Consider the following 14,726-nt stretch of genomic DNA (forward strand, 5'->3'; position numbering starts at 1 on the left):
ACTTGTCCGATGCGCCATTATTCTCAGTGTATTTCATTGTAATATGCACACAGCCATCTAGGAAAAGAGTTCCCAAATTGTGGTCCGTGGACCATCAGTGGTCCACGAGCTTCGTTCAGGTGGTCCATGCTGTGTCTGTGGATTTGTGGTTGAAGATGGGCAATGCCACATTTATCACGTTGAATATTCACACAGGGTTTTACAAAATTGTATTGTATTGCTTCTTTAGTTTCTTATGTTGTTTTTTATTGCATTATAATGGATTCTGTGTAATTGCAGTTTCTATAGCAGGCAGAAAAATCAGTAAGACCATCAGGAATTTCCAAGTGGTGGGGAAATTGGAGAGCATCTTATTTATTATCTGCCCTTCACTGTTAAAGTCCCAGGGCAGGTCACCACATTAAAAGCCATTTAAAGCAATCCACCAACTTGACTTCTCATGAAGGAGGCTGGGTCAAATTGGAGGATTCCTGCATGCACAGAGCAGATAGAAAAATGGGTTGGGGGAGCCAGGCATCTTAATATCAGGAAGCCCATTGTTAGTGTGGGAACCTGGCACTGCAGCAGCAAATCAAAGAGTTCCCTTTGGGAATAGTTAATTAATTTCAAACAGCAGGTGAATCTTCCAAAGCAGTTTCCTCTAAAGCTGTAATCTATATTCCGAGTGTCTGTAGCTGAGACCTTAGTGTCAAGGTCAAAAGCCCCTCAGCCCTAACCTGATGATTTCCTGTTTGTCTTATTAATAGACAATTTAACAGCAATAGGCCATAAAACCAGCTGTGCTTTCCCCGGCAAAAAATAAATAAAATGTTTTTTAAATAAAATGAGGTTGATGAGGTCTGTTGAGCAGAAATAGCAAGCGACTGGAGATGTCTGCGTTGTTGTGTGTTTAACGTTTTCCTGTGATGAATTTAGCTCACTCGCTTCTCCTTAACGGTGGTCCCAAGCTGTTCTCTGGTACAAATTTAACACCCGTTGGCTGTGGTTAACCACTGTTGCGTTGCTCAGAAAAATAATGGCATCTGAATTTGCTGTTTGGAGGTGGGCTTAGCAGTTAAGGTTGGCTCTTACCAACTGCATAACTGCAGGTGCAAGGAAGGTGCATGTGTTTCTGAGGCTGGCTGCTGATTGGGAAACCATGGTTAGCTGAGAACCAGCCTGCTATAGCCTCACTGAAACATGAACCTGCACTGTTTGTACGAATAAAGCTGTGAATTGCACATAGGTAAAGGTAAAGGGACCCCTGACCATCAGGTCCAGTTGTGGCCGACTCTGGGGTTGCGGCGCTCATCTCGCTTTATTGGCCGAGGGAGCCAGCGTACAGCTTCTGGGTTATGTGGCCAGCATGACTAAGCCGCTTCTGGTGAACCAGAGCAGCGCATGGAAACGCCATTTACCTTCCTGCCAGAGCGGTACCTATTTATCTACTTGCACTTTGATATGCTTTCAAAATGCTAGGTTGGCAGGAGCAGGGACTGAGCAACGAGAGCTCACCCTGTCACGGGGATTCAAACCGCCGACCTTCTGATCGGCAAGTCCTAGGCTCTGTGGTTTAACCCACAGCGCCACCCACGTTCCTGCACAGCGCCACCCGCGGTATAATTTATTAGCACCCTGCTTCCCATGATAGAGTTCAAGGTGACATACACAGGGCGCTTGGGGGCCACCAATCCCCCATCCTGTAGAATTCTATCAGCTAAATTTTATTTGCACCATTGGGGTGAATTTCAGGAACCCAATTGCTTTTTCTGTGCAGCCTGAGCAGAAGCAGTCACCATTAAGAAAAAAGAGGTCAAAATAGGCCAAATATGTATGTGGACTGTCCCTGGATCAGGTGACTTTTCTTCTTTCGGTTCTCAAAGTTCTTAACCTGGCTCAAGGTTGTCATCTGACCTAGCCAGATGTTTAACTGAGAATCAGTTGCAGTGAATCCACCATTTGTAAAATAAGTCTTTAGAGCCTTCTTGCTCAAAAATGGCAACTAAGCATTCTGTTTTGTTACTGTAACCTTGGTTTAAGGAGCCATTTGGTGCCATTTCTGAGTTTTCTAACACTGGCAGGGAAAATCCTTTGTCAGCAGCCTTGGAGACCAGCTAGATGAACTGATGTTCTGACTTGCTATAAGGCAGCTTGCAGTGGTACCTCGGGTTAAGAACTTAATTTGTTCTGGAGGTCCGTTCTTGACCTGAAACTGTTCTTAACCTGAGGTACCACTTTAGCTAATGGGGCCTCTCGCTGCCGCCACACCGCCACCGCGCAATTTCTGTTTTCATCCTGAAGCAAATAACCCGAGATACTATTTCTGGGTTAGTGGAGTTTGTAACCTGAAGCGTCTGTAACCTGAAATGTCTGTAACCCGAGGTACCACTGTACTAGGCTTCTTACAGTTTATTCCATGTATCCACCAGCCTTAGATCTGGAGACAGAAAATGTCATCTTAAAGGGTATAAGTGTAAATGCCTCTCTGATGGGATTTTTCTAGGGGGCTTCAATAGTCTCAGTTGACCCAAGTAGTAAATACCGGTATATGTTTGCTTACTTTCTGTTTTCTTGGGGGGTGTATGTGTGTGTTGTTTTCAGCAAATGCTTGCCCCCGTCCTTGTTTTCTTTTCTTTTTTTGCAACAGGTGGCCTCTTGCTGCTTTCCCATTGATGCCAGACGTGTACCAAATTCTTGGGCTTATGAGGCTTAAGGACCCAGCTGCTCCTCTGGGGGTGGGGGCGAGGGGGAAGGATGGGCAATGCTGTAACAAAATTAGTAAAGTTGATGTTCAGCCTGGCTGCAGTGAGCACGGGTTGATGTTTCTTCCCATGGCCAGCGGACAAGAGTTGGCTAATAATGACCTTGCATAGGACAATTTTGCCTTCCAGCATTTGTTGGAACTGCTAGCGCTGCTGTTAGAATGCCTCCCTCTCCAACTCGGGTCTGAGTAGATTGCCAGAGCAGACAGGCACTGTGCAGCTACAATCTAGATTCATAGTTAGAGAGCTGCAGCCATAAAGGGTGGCCTACAAATCAAACGTACCTTTCTTTCCATGCTACTGCGTTCCATGGGGACGCGGGTGGCGCTGTGGGTTAAACCACAGAGCCGAGGACTTGCTGATCAGAAGGTTGGCGGTTCGAATCCCTGTGACGGGGTGAGCTCCCATCGCTCGGTCCCTGCTCCTGCCAACCTAGCAGTTCAAAAGCACATCAAAGTGCAAGTAGATAAATAGGTACCACTCCAGCGGGAAAGGTAAATGGTATTTCCGTGCGCTGCTCTGGTTCCCCAGAAGTGGCTTAGTCATGCTGGCCACATGACCCAGAAGCTGTACGCCAGCTCCCTTGGCAATAAAGTGAGATGAGCACTGCAACCCCAGAGTCGGCCACAACTGGACCTAATGGTCACGAGTCCCTTTACCCTTTACAAATCAAACATACCTTTCTTTCCATGCTCCTGGGCTCTGGTTGGTAGCCAGTCCTTGCTCACTAGCCCTTGCGGATATTGAAACAATGAGGTTATTTTTCCATGTGAGCTTAATTTGGTGCATGCATGAGCCATCGAGGAAAGACAGCTTGCTTCTGAATGCCAGTTCCTGGATACAGCTGCACGGGGAGATTGCTCTCAGGTGCTGTTTGCAGGCTGGTCCAGAGGCATCACGTTGGCTGCTGTGAGAACAGGATTCTGGACAAGATAGGCCATTGGCCTGACCTAGCAGGTCTGTTCTTGCATTATTGTGAGTTGTCTATATGCCTCTGCCCTGATCTGTGTCTTATATTCCATCTTCCACACTGCACTGCAATTTGCTTTTGTATGCCACGGAATATATTACACTTAATTCTCCATTGTAGTAGACCTAAGAGGAAATCTGTGCTACTGCAAAGGGGGAGGGCCCTGTCAAATACAATGCGATTTCTGTAATTGGGTTAACGTGCTAAAAATGGTGCTTGACAAAATGTCTTTCTATTTCAGCAGGCGTCTTAAAGAAATTCTCTGCTTTTGTGATAAATTTTAATTGACTCTATCCACCCCGTCCTTTCTGTAAGTGTTAGGAGGCCTGCACCTTAAAGATTTGGGCAATTAAGCAGCATAAAGTAAAGCAGTGGGCATGCGTTGTTAACGAAACAATTTGTTTTGATAGTTGGGCCATCCTAGCTGAAGATACCCTGATATCTGCAGAGGAAGAGCGGTATACAAATTTAATAAATAGGAATCATGATAATAAGAGCAATTTAAGAGCAAAAGTCCTCTCTTTTGCACTTAGATAAATGTAGGGAGAGAGATAGCACATGGAAGGTGGGTGGGATAAAACAAAATTCTTGTATTGCACCCTCAAAAACAGAAATGTCAAGAGTCTAGAATATCTTTGGGAGTCAAGTAATATTGTAAGTGCAAGGGGAGGCAGCTGGTGTCCAGCATAATCCCCGCCATGTCTGCATGTCTTCAGATGGTATTTATTTGTATTGTCTGCCTCCTTTTTATTCTTTCCATCTGTTGCGCACATTTTCGTTCCTTGGCGTGCAGGTGGAGGCAGGGAAGGAGGAGGAAAACAAGTGTTGCTCCTTCTCTCTCCGAACCTGGGGAGAATAAGCAAATCAGTCTCTTAAGCTTAAACCAAGAAATACTATTCTCTATGAAATTGAATATCAATATACGTAGCAAGGCTTTGAGATTAGACCACTGAAGAAGCCCGGAAAACTACCTGGGGAGTGTGCTACCTGCAAGCCCCAGTAAAAGGGCTCCATCGGGGGTGAACAGAGGCCTCTTGATTACCATATTTTTTGCTCTATAAGACTCACTTTTTCCCTCCTAAAAAGTAAGGGGAAATGTGTGTGCGTCTTATGGAGCGAATGCAGGATGCACAGCTATCCCAGAAGCCAGAACAGCAAGAGGGATTGCTGCTTTCACTGCGCAGCGATCCCTCTTGCTGTTCTGGCTTCTGAGATTCAGAATGTTTTTTTTCTTGTTTTCCTCCTCCAAAAACTAGGTGCGTCTTGTGATCTGGTGCGTCTTATACAGCGAAAAATATGGTACTTGGATCGCCAGGGCGAAACAGGTGCAAAACGTCGGCACCCTCTTGTCTACAACTTCATTAACATCCATCTACAACTTCATTCCTGCCAACCTAGCAGTTCGAAAGCACATCAAAGAGCAAGTAGATAAATAGGTACCACCCCTGCGGGAAGGTAAACGGCATTTCCATGCGCTGCTCTGGTTCGCCAGAAGCGGCTTAGTCATGCTAGCCACATGACCCGGAAGCTGTACACTGGCACCCTCGGCCAAAAAAGCGAGATGAGCGCCGCAACCCCAGAGTCGGCCACGACTGGACCTAATGGTCAGGGGTCCCTTTACCTTTACCTTTACAACTTCATTAGCATCTCTCGGTATTGTGAACAACACCAAACTTACCTTTTTTTTGGTATCTTCATGAACTTGCCTAAAAAGATAAAGAAAACAAAAGACTGAGTTAAGCACTTGAAAAATCCATTGAAATCTGACATTATAAGTTCATCTTAGATTGGGTAGTTTGCAAGTCTCTGTGGCTTTGCATAAGGTTTTGTATTTTTCTCTGTAGTTAAACTATGGCACTCGCTGATGGTTGGCCACCACCTTTGATGACTTTAAAAGGGAGCTGGGCAAATTCACAGAGGGCAAAGCCGTCGATAGCTACTAGCCATGATGGCTGTGTTCAGCCTTGCCTATTGGAGGCAGTATGTCTCTTGAACGCTATTTGCTGGGAATTGCGGATAAGGAGAATGCTGCCATGCGCATTGCAGGCTTCCCTGGGGCATCTGGTTGGCCACTGTGGGAACAGGATTCTGGGTCAGATCTAGTCACCTGATCTAGTAGGACAGTACTTAAGGTGGATGGAGGAATGCATGGAGACTATGAGGTAGATGTGTCCTCCTGAGGTGTGGACTTTTATTGCTGGCCCTTGTGGTAAGGGTTTAGGCCTAGATAGCTCAGTTGGTTAGAGCGCAGTGCTGATAATGCCAAGGTTGCAGGTTCGATCCCCCGTCTGGGACAGCTGCATCCTCCTGCATTGCAGGGGGTTGGAGTCGATGGTTCTCAGGGTCTCTTCCAACTCTACAATTCTATGATTCTGTTTTTCTAATCTTAAGGTATCCAGAGCAGCAAAGTGGGAAAGCTCCTGGCCCTTTAACTCTGGAAATGCCAGAGATTGGACCACGGACCCTGCTGCATACAAATACAGTGGTACCTCGGGTTAAGTACCTAATTCGTCCCGGAGGTCCGTTCTTAACCTGAAACTGTTCTTATCCTGAAGCACCACTTTAGCTAACGGGGCCTCCTGCTGCCGTGTGATTTCTGTTCTCATCCTGAAGCAAAGTTCTTAACCTGAGGTAATATTTCTGGGTTAACGTAGTCTGTAACCGGAAGCGTATGTAACCAGAAGCGTATGTAACCCGAGGTACCACTGTAATGGACTCAGCCGCTAAAATCATGGCTCTTCCCCTTCCCGTTTCTAGGATCCAGTAGCAAATAACATGAACCCATGTCTATTGAGATTTGTTTAAAAAGTACGCACGTCTGCACAACTTGCAACGCACCCCATGAATCAAGTATTTAGGCCTGGCCAGGTGCCTCTTCCCTGCATCTTTTCAGTTGCATGCAGGCAGTGAAAAGCAGCGGATTCTGCATGTTATGGTGGTTCTTCAAAATGGCTGGTGGCCTGTATTCAGCGGTCAAGCCAAAAGTAGTGCAGGATCAGTTTCGATTGTGTCAGATGTTTAGCAGCCTGGTCAACCAGTTTGCTGGGATTCTTCCAACCCAACTATAAAACTTTATGCACGTCATGCATTATAAAAAAAAATGTCATTCTGCTGATCTCTGGAAGGTGAGATTATCCTGCTGGATCTGGCCAAAGGCTGACCCGATACCTATGGGAAGCCAGCAAGGATAGGAAGACGCACGACTGAAAAATGTCTAGGATCTTGTCCTGAATATGAGAAAGAGAAGAGTCCCGTTTTCCTGCTTGAGTGCTTGAGTCTCTTGAAGTGCCTTGAAGTTGCTCCCTAAACGAGCGTGCCGTTTGTTTAGCTGTGTTTTCTTCGTGGTGCCATGACGGCGTTGTAATAGGAAAGATAAAGGACTGGCTGTGTTCTGTTTTCAAGGAAGATAATCGCAGAAGGCCTTGCGAACGCACACCTGCCCCGTTGCCCAGGACACAGATAGATGGGGAAGGTCTAATATGTCTGCCTTGAGATGGTCTGTCTGCTTCCTTCTGCAGGAAACAAACGGGGGCCCGAAAGAGAGGCTTGTTAGAGCAGTGGTGTCCAACTGTCTTGGCAAGAGTGGCACAAATCAAGTCCTCCCGTGTGCTCAGTGCTGCTTGTGTCACATGATGGGCCAAGGCATAATTCTGCCTTCAGTCTACTTTGCCAGAAAACAGGCAGCAGTGTTCAAGAGAAAGAGAGAGAGATAAATGAGAAAGCGAGAGAGGTGTAAGCAAGCATACAGTCCTGTTTCTGAGTCCTTGCCAGGCTAATAATAATAATAAAATTATGTTATTTATATCCCGCCCTTCCTGGCCAGAGCCGGGCTCAGGGCGGCTAACACCAGTAAAATTACAGTAAAATCGTAATAGAAAAAACCCACCAATTTAAAATGCAGGTTAAAATGCAATTTAAAATGCAGCCTCATTTTAAAAGTAGCCCATAGATCAAAACCCTAAGGGGAGGGAAAACATAAGGTTCAGACTTGAGTCCAAACCACCGGCCAGGCGGAACAGCTCTGTCTTGCAGGCCCTGCGGAAAGATGTCAAGTCTCCCAGGGCCCTAGTCTCTAGTGACAGAGCGTTCCACCAAGTCGGGGCCAGTACTGAAAAGGTTCTGGCCCTAGTTGTGACCAATCTAACCACCTTGTGACTTGGGACCTCCAAAATGTTGTCATTTGTGGACCTTAAGGTCCTCCGCAGGGCATACCAGGAGAGGCGGTCCCGTAGGTACATGGGTCCTAATGCTTTACTCCAGGAGTATTGCAGAGCCTAGCTACCTGGGCTACTCGTGGTGCAGGGGGCTTAACACTCATGCATACCTTCGTTGGGGCTACAAAAGCACAAGCCTGAAACTTCTCATTAGGTTGTTTTGTTTTGAATATTTTACACTAAAAATAAATAAATCTGTAGAACGGTTGGATTCTGCAGCCTGCATAAATGGTGTGAATGCGCATGACTAGAGCACATAAATTTCTGCAACTGCGAGTCACAGGAACGGGTGAAGAGCGTTTTGCAGATCCCACAGGAGTTGGGGGAACAGCCTTAGTTTTGCATCTGCTCTGCATATAGAAAGTCACTCTCTGAGTTCTCCAGGTAGGGTTGGGAGACAAACCTGTCTGAAGCCCCGGTGAGCTGCTAACTGTCATTGTAGACAATACCAATACCAGTGTAAAAGGTAAAGGTAAAGGTACCCCTGCCCGCACTGGCCAGTCTTGCCAGACTCTAGGGTTGTGCGCTCATCTCACTCTAGAGGCCGGGAACCAGTGCTGTCCGGAGACACTTCTGGGTCACGTGGCCAGCGTGACGAAGCTGCTCTGGTGAGCCAGCACCAGTGCAGCACACGGAAACGCTGTTTACCTTCCCGCTGGTAAGCGGTCCCTATTTATCTACTTGCACCCGGGGGTGCTTTCGAACTGCTAGGTTGGCAGGCATTGGGACCGAACGACGGGAGCGCAACCCACCGCGGGGATTCGAACCGCCGACCTGACGATCGGCAAGTCCTAGGCGCTGAGGTTTTACCCACAGCGCCACCCGCGTCCCGACAATACCAGTGTAGACAATACCAATGGTCTGACTTGGTACCAACACCAAGACCTTCTTGCACTGTGTAGTTCTGACCCTGGTGATGGAGAAAGACTGCAGGGTCAGGAAAGGAAGAGATGTTTTGCACTACCTAGTCTCAGGATGGTTTCACCCGCCTCTGGTGCTGGCAGCCTATAGCTTCTGCCTGTGTAAAATACTTGCTGGGCAGGCTTGAGTATACCAGTGCAAAAGCCAAGCTCCGTCTCTGTTGCTCTGTAGACTTTCTTGTTGCTGGTCTGCCAGATTACCTGCCTGTCCTCCTGTCTCCTTTCTGTTTGCTGCTTCTCTGCATCCATAGCCTCACTTGCTTCTGGGCTGCCATAAGTCAAATCCACACCCTGCATTGATCAATCGCCCTTGCACCATTGTAATAGTAAATGGCTTACCCCAAAGAATCTTGGGAATTGTGCTTTGTTAAGGGTGCGGGGGGGGGTGCTGGTGGCTCTGTGGGTTAAACCACAGAGCCTAGGACTTGCCGATCAGAAGGCCAGTGGTTCGAATCCCCGTGACGGGGTGAGTTCCCGTTGCTTGGTCCCTGCTCCTGCCAACCTAGCAGTTCGAAAGCACGTCAAAGTGCAAGTAGATAAATAGGTACCGCTCTGGCGGGAAGGTAAACGGCGTTTCCGTGCGCTGCTCTGGTTTGCCAGAAGCGGCTTAGTCATGCTGGCCACATGACCCGGAAGCTGTACGCCGGCTCCCTCGGCCAATAAAGCAAGATGAGCGCTGCAACCCCAGAGTCGGCCACAACTGGACCTAATGGTCAGGGGTTCCTTTACCTTTAAGGGTGCTGGGAGTTGTTAGGAGGCTCCCCCCAGGGCTAGAGTCCCCAACACCCTTAGCAAAACTACAGTTCCCAGGATCCTTTGGAAGGAAGCCTCAACGGCTAGGTTGATTATTTCATGCTACCATTACCCGGCTCTGCAAGTGTTGCTAGACTAGAACTTGGATAATCTCAGAGCTTTGGCTATGCCAGCTGGAACTGATGGGCATGAGGAGTCCCAACAACAACCGGATGCCCACAGATGTAGGGTCTGTCCCCAGCTCTCCATGCCACCTCCTCTCCCAGTTTTGCAACAGCTCCATACTTCCAGTCCTCCAATGGACAAGGCAGCCAAGCTCTAACCCCTTTCCCTCTCTTCGGACACTTAACTTGAAATCACATTAAGATTGTTATTTGTGAGTGTCTCCGTCGTCGTCGTCATCGTCCTCCTCCTCCTCCTCCTCCTCCTCCTCCTCCCTCCTCCTCCTCCTCCCTCCTCCTCCAGCGTCTTAATTAGGTGCTTGACAACATTAACTTTCAAATGGATGCAAAGCCTCTCTGTTGCAGCAAATACGCTTTGACGAAAGAATTAGGCTTTCCCCTCCTTCCGGCCCCCGTGTTTTGAGCTGCGGCAGATGCCTGCTCATTTGGAACAGGCTATTCAGGGTGAGCACGTACAAGCACTGCTTTCCCCCTTCAGTGGGTCGCCTGCCTTTGTGCCCATTAATGTCCCGTTGTGTTTCAAAATGGCAGCAACCTCCCGAACGCGGAGGAGGCTGTAGAAGGGCAGAGCTGCTCCCCCTCAAATGAGTTTTGCCTCTGACGCTTCCCAGAGTCTTGTGTCCCGGATTAAGCCACGCTGGTCCTTTTTAAAATGGAGAATAATTGATCTGGAGCCGGCACTTTTTTCCCACCCAGAGCGCACTTTTCTGGCACCTCTCATGTGGGCGCCATGGCAGGCTGGTGCTCCCCCTGCCCACTTCTGACCGTTACGTACTTCTGAGAAGCCCAAAGTGAACATTTTGAGTCAAAATGGAAGGTTGGTCACCGTGTGCGAGTCTACACTTTTTTAGATCTATGACTCCTCCTAGATCAAGTAAATGGGTGGAGCCAATTCGTATTTCCTTTTCTTCAGTCCCTCTCTCGTGTAATGCCAATGGGCTTTAAGCTTTCCAGCCACGCCTCTACCATTACACACATACATGTTTGCACGAGGACCCCTGCGAGCTGCCCTAGCCATCTGCCTGAATCTAAGGGGACGAGGGAGGCAGGGACACATTTATTTGACCTGCACCAGAACCAGGGGTGACCCCCAAACCCAGCTAGGGAGACAGCTTGCCATAGTTTTCAGCAGTGAACATGGCACAGTTTCATTTCATTTCACTTTTAATTTGTATATCACCTTTCTATATGACTATATTCAAGGCGTTTTACAAGCTGAGTAAACAACGGAATAGACAGCAAAGGCCGTGCAACTAATAGCAATCTGACCCAATACCAAAAAAAAAAGTCATAATAAAGGCGTAACTTTAAAATAAACAACTTAAATCAAATAAAGCAATATTCAATAATCCCTTGTTAAACCGGCATCTTTTCTGGGCTGCCCCGAGTTGCCCGACTTCATTGTGAGTTCCAGCACCTATTTTTCTTGGTGTTCATGCCAGAAGCATGACCTCACTGCACATTAATTATGTCAGGAGTGGAATTCAGGTAGCGGGCCATGACTTTGTTTTATCTTGTTTTATTTTTGTGTGTCTCTCACGCACAGAACCCCCATTTACCACAGCAGCCTCGAAAACACCTCATGGTTTTTTTGGTCATATGTTTTTTGGGTTCCTAAAATTGAACGAGAGCATGTAATATACAGTGGTACCTTGGGTTACATACGCTTCAGGTTACAGACTCCGCTAAGCCAGAAATAGTGCTTCAGGTTAAGAACTTTGCTTCAGGATGAGAACAGAAATCGTGCTCTGGCGGCGTGGCGGCAGCAGGAGGCCCCATTAGCTAAAGTGGTGCTGCAGGTTAAGAACAGTTTCAGGTTAAGAACGGACCTCCGGAACGAATTAACCCGAGGTACCACTGTATTATATCAGGTGCCTTGTCTCATCTGTGGAGGTATGTGAACTTCTCCAGCTGGGTTTCCACCCCGGAATCACATGCAGTAGCCCCCCAAGCGCTCTATCTGGGCCTGTATGCCTCTGAATCCCAGTTGCTAGGCATTGCAGGTTGCAATGACATGGCTGTGCTCATGTCTTGCTCATGGGCTTCCCATGGGTATCTGGCCTGCCCCTGTGAGAGCATGATGCTGGGCTTCAATAGGCCTCTTCTCTGATCCAGTACTGTGGCTCTTCTTATGTCCCTGACATAGCTGGTTTCCAAAGAGGACAAGGCAAATTCATGGAGGAAAGGGTTAGGTCCATGACCACCGGCCACAGTAGCTGCTGATGGAATCTCCGAACTTCAGAGGCAATGCTTTGCTTAATTACCAGATACGAAGGGCAGACAAGAAGGAATGGCTTGTCTTCATAGCTCCCTGAGTTTCCCCCAAGGACATCTGGCTGTTTCACTGTCGGGAACGAGAGTGTTGGGTTTGATGAGTTGCAACTGTGATCCAGCCAGGCGGTTCTCAAGTTGTGTTAGCACCATCTACTGGGGAGTCAAATGTTCTGTGGAAACCGATTAGCAGGTTGCGTGGTACAGAACTTGGCTGCGTCACAAAATTGTCAAGGGCTTGGGTTTTTTGGTGGGGACTTAAGAAAGCAGTCCTGTGTGCCTCCTTCCCAACCACAAATCACTGGTTGCCATGGCTAGCCAAAATTAGTGGACCACTGTGGAGGTGGGCATCTCTGGCAACCAACACTTAGCGTGGAACCTTTTGCAGTTCTCTTGCAGCAGGAATGGACATTGGACATCTCTGCCTTTGAGCAGAGATACAATAGTGGTACCTCAGGTTACATATGCTTCAGGTTACATACGCTTCAGGTTACAGACTCCACTAACCCAGAAATAGTGCTTCAGGTTAAGAACTTTGCTTCAAGATGAGAACAGAAATTGTGCTCCTGCAGCAGCAGGAGGCCCCATTAGCTAAAGTGGTGCTTCAGGTTAAGAACAGTTTCAGGTTAAGAACGTACCTCTGGAACAAATTAAGTACTTAACCTGAGGTACCACTGTATCTACTAGTGGGGTGGAGCATCCATTATCCTTTGACCCCTGGCAAATCCAAAATATGCTTTGCCATTTATTCTTGCAAGGTGGGGGAAAAACCTGCCGTGTTTTGCTCTGCTTTAGTCTTTACTGAAAGGTAATAAGTGACTTGCCTGGTATTGGTTGAAAAAGCACTAGTGTGGGTTCACAAAGTCAGAGACTAGGATATGTGTTGTTGTTTTTTCTTTTTTGCAAGATCCTGTGCAAGATCTAGAGTGTCTAGCCTTATCACACAATGTCCAAGCTAAGTTGCCTGTGTTCCCAGCCTCCTTTCTTTCTCTCCTTTGCGCTGAAAAGCAGAGCAGTGTGCTATTGTTCACCCTAGACAACCACTGAATGACAGTCGCCAATTGAGGGCACCCTTATAAATTGATAGCTTGCGGTTCAGTTCTTTGAAGCTATTGATATGGCGTCACAGTTGTGGAACACATTTCCTGGGGAGTATTGCCTGGCCATTTATTTCTCCCTTTAATTTTAGGGAACACTCTGGTTCTGGCAGGTTGTTTCCATTGAGTCTCTGAAGAATGAGTTGCTCTCTCTTTTTTTAAAGCTTGATCACTCCTTTTAGTCATTTTATCATTTCATGGGTTCTCATTTCTTTTATTGCTTCTGCCACCTGTGTCAAACTAACACTATCCCTGCACAACAGACGCCCCAGGGGCCAGGCTATAATTTTTTTAAAAACGAAAGAGTAAGTTTTGCCCAAGTTTGCCCCAGAGCTGTCAATTCTGTAAGCATCAGGAAAAACTTTCTGACAGTAAGAGCTGTTTGACAGTGGAACGGTCTCCCTTGGCAAGTGGTGGACTCTCCTTCCTTGGAGGTTTATAAGCAGAGGTTGGATGGCCACCTGTCATGGATGCTTTAGCTGAGATTCCTGTATTTCAGGGGGTTGGAATAGATGACCCTTGAGGTCCCTTCCAAGTCTACGATTCTATGATTTACCCTGGGTATAGGGAGTCTCCAACCTGCCATATGGTGCTGAACTGCAGCTCCCATCAGCCCAAACAAGCATGGCCAGCGGCCAGGAATGATGGAAGTTCGGTAATGTCTGGGGGGCCAAAGATTCCCCACAGGTGATTTAGACACTGGCAGTCAGGCCAGGTCACTGTTGAGGAATCTTCTTGTCCCATTCATTCTTTTTTACTTTGGTGTTGGTGGAAACTTTTAGGAACTTTGCATTGCACGTTGCAATATTCTGGTTTTCAATTGATTTTGTCTGTTTGTATTATATCTTTGTTAAATTAAATTGCTTTGAGACTTTTGTTGTTGTTGCATAAATCGGTGGGGGAAAATGTAATAAATTATAACAATCAATTTCCTAGGCATGGTTCAGAAATTTGTATCAAGGTACCACAGATGGCCTTAGAACCCCCAAAGGGCCTGAGAAGACATCTCGCCTTGGTTTAATCTGTGTTTGAAATACTGGGTGGTTTTACTCAAAATAGACCCATTGAAATGATTGAACATGGCTAAATTAGGCCCATTAATTTCAGTGGGTCCATTCTGAGTTAAACCCACTGCTTTTATTATTTCCATGCACCACTTGGGAATACTGTGTGTGTTTGTGTGTGTGTGTGTGTGTGTTTATCGAAAACCTTTCTTGCCAGGTTTTTCTAAATGCAACCTCTTTCTTCTTTCAGGTGCTACAAGAGAAATTGGCTCTGCTCTGACCAGAATGTGCATGCGGCACAGAAGCATAGAGTCCAAACTCAGGCAGTTCTCAAGGTGAGTTAACGCATGCCAGTGAGCCGACACAGATCGGAAAGAGCCCTTCATTATTAGCTCCTGGACTTTGGTCAAGATGTAATTGCTACACAACCCCTTTCATTCAGGACCACATTAAGTTGTTTGCTGGGGCTGGCTTCCAGCTAACCTCTGACTTTCGGTTGCTGGGAACACCCTTCCCTTTTCTCCCATCAAACAAACCGGGCTTTGTGGGAGAGGAAGAGTTTACTGCCCACCCT

General features: G+C 47.1%; 1 protein-coding gene across 23 annotated transcripts in view; it reads left to right on the forward strand.

Annotated features, from left to right (window-relative positions):
- Positions 1-14,726, forward strand: part of MTSS1 (MTSS I-BAR domain containing 1) — a 152,428-nt gene that overhangs the window by 102,780 nt on the left and 34,922 nt on the right. For all 23 annotated transcript variants that reach the window (XM_081918775.1, XM_081918781.1, XM_081918760.1 and 20 more), the window contains exon 4: positions 14,403-14,487. In XM_081918775.1, coding sequence (XP_081774901.1) covers positions 14,403-14,487 — 85 coding nt within the window. The remainder of the gene's footprint in view (positions 1-14,402; positions 14,488-14,726) is intronic.

Source organism: Podarcis melisellensis (assembly GCF_964234715.1).
Source record: "Podarcis melisellensis genome assembly, chromosome: 7".
NCBI classification, from domain to species: domain Eukaryota; kingdom Metazoa; phylum Chordata; class Lepidosauria; order Squamata; family Lacertidae; genus Podarcis; species Podarcis melisellensis.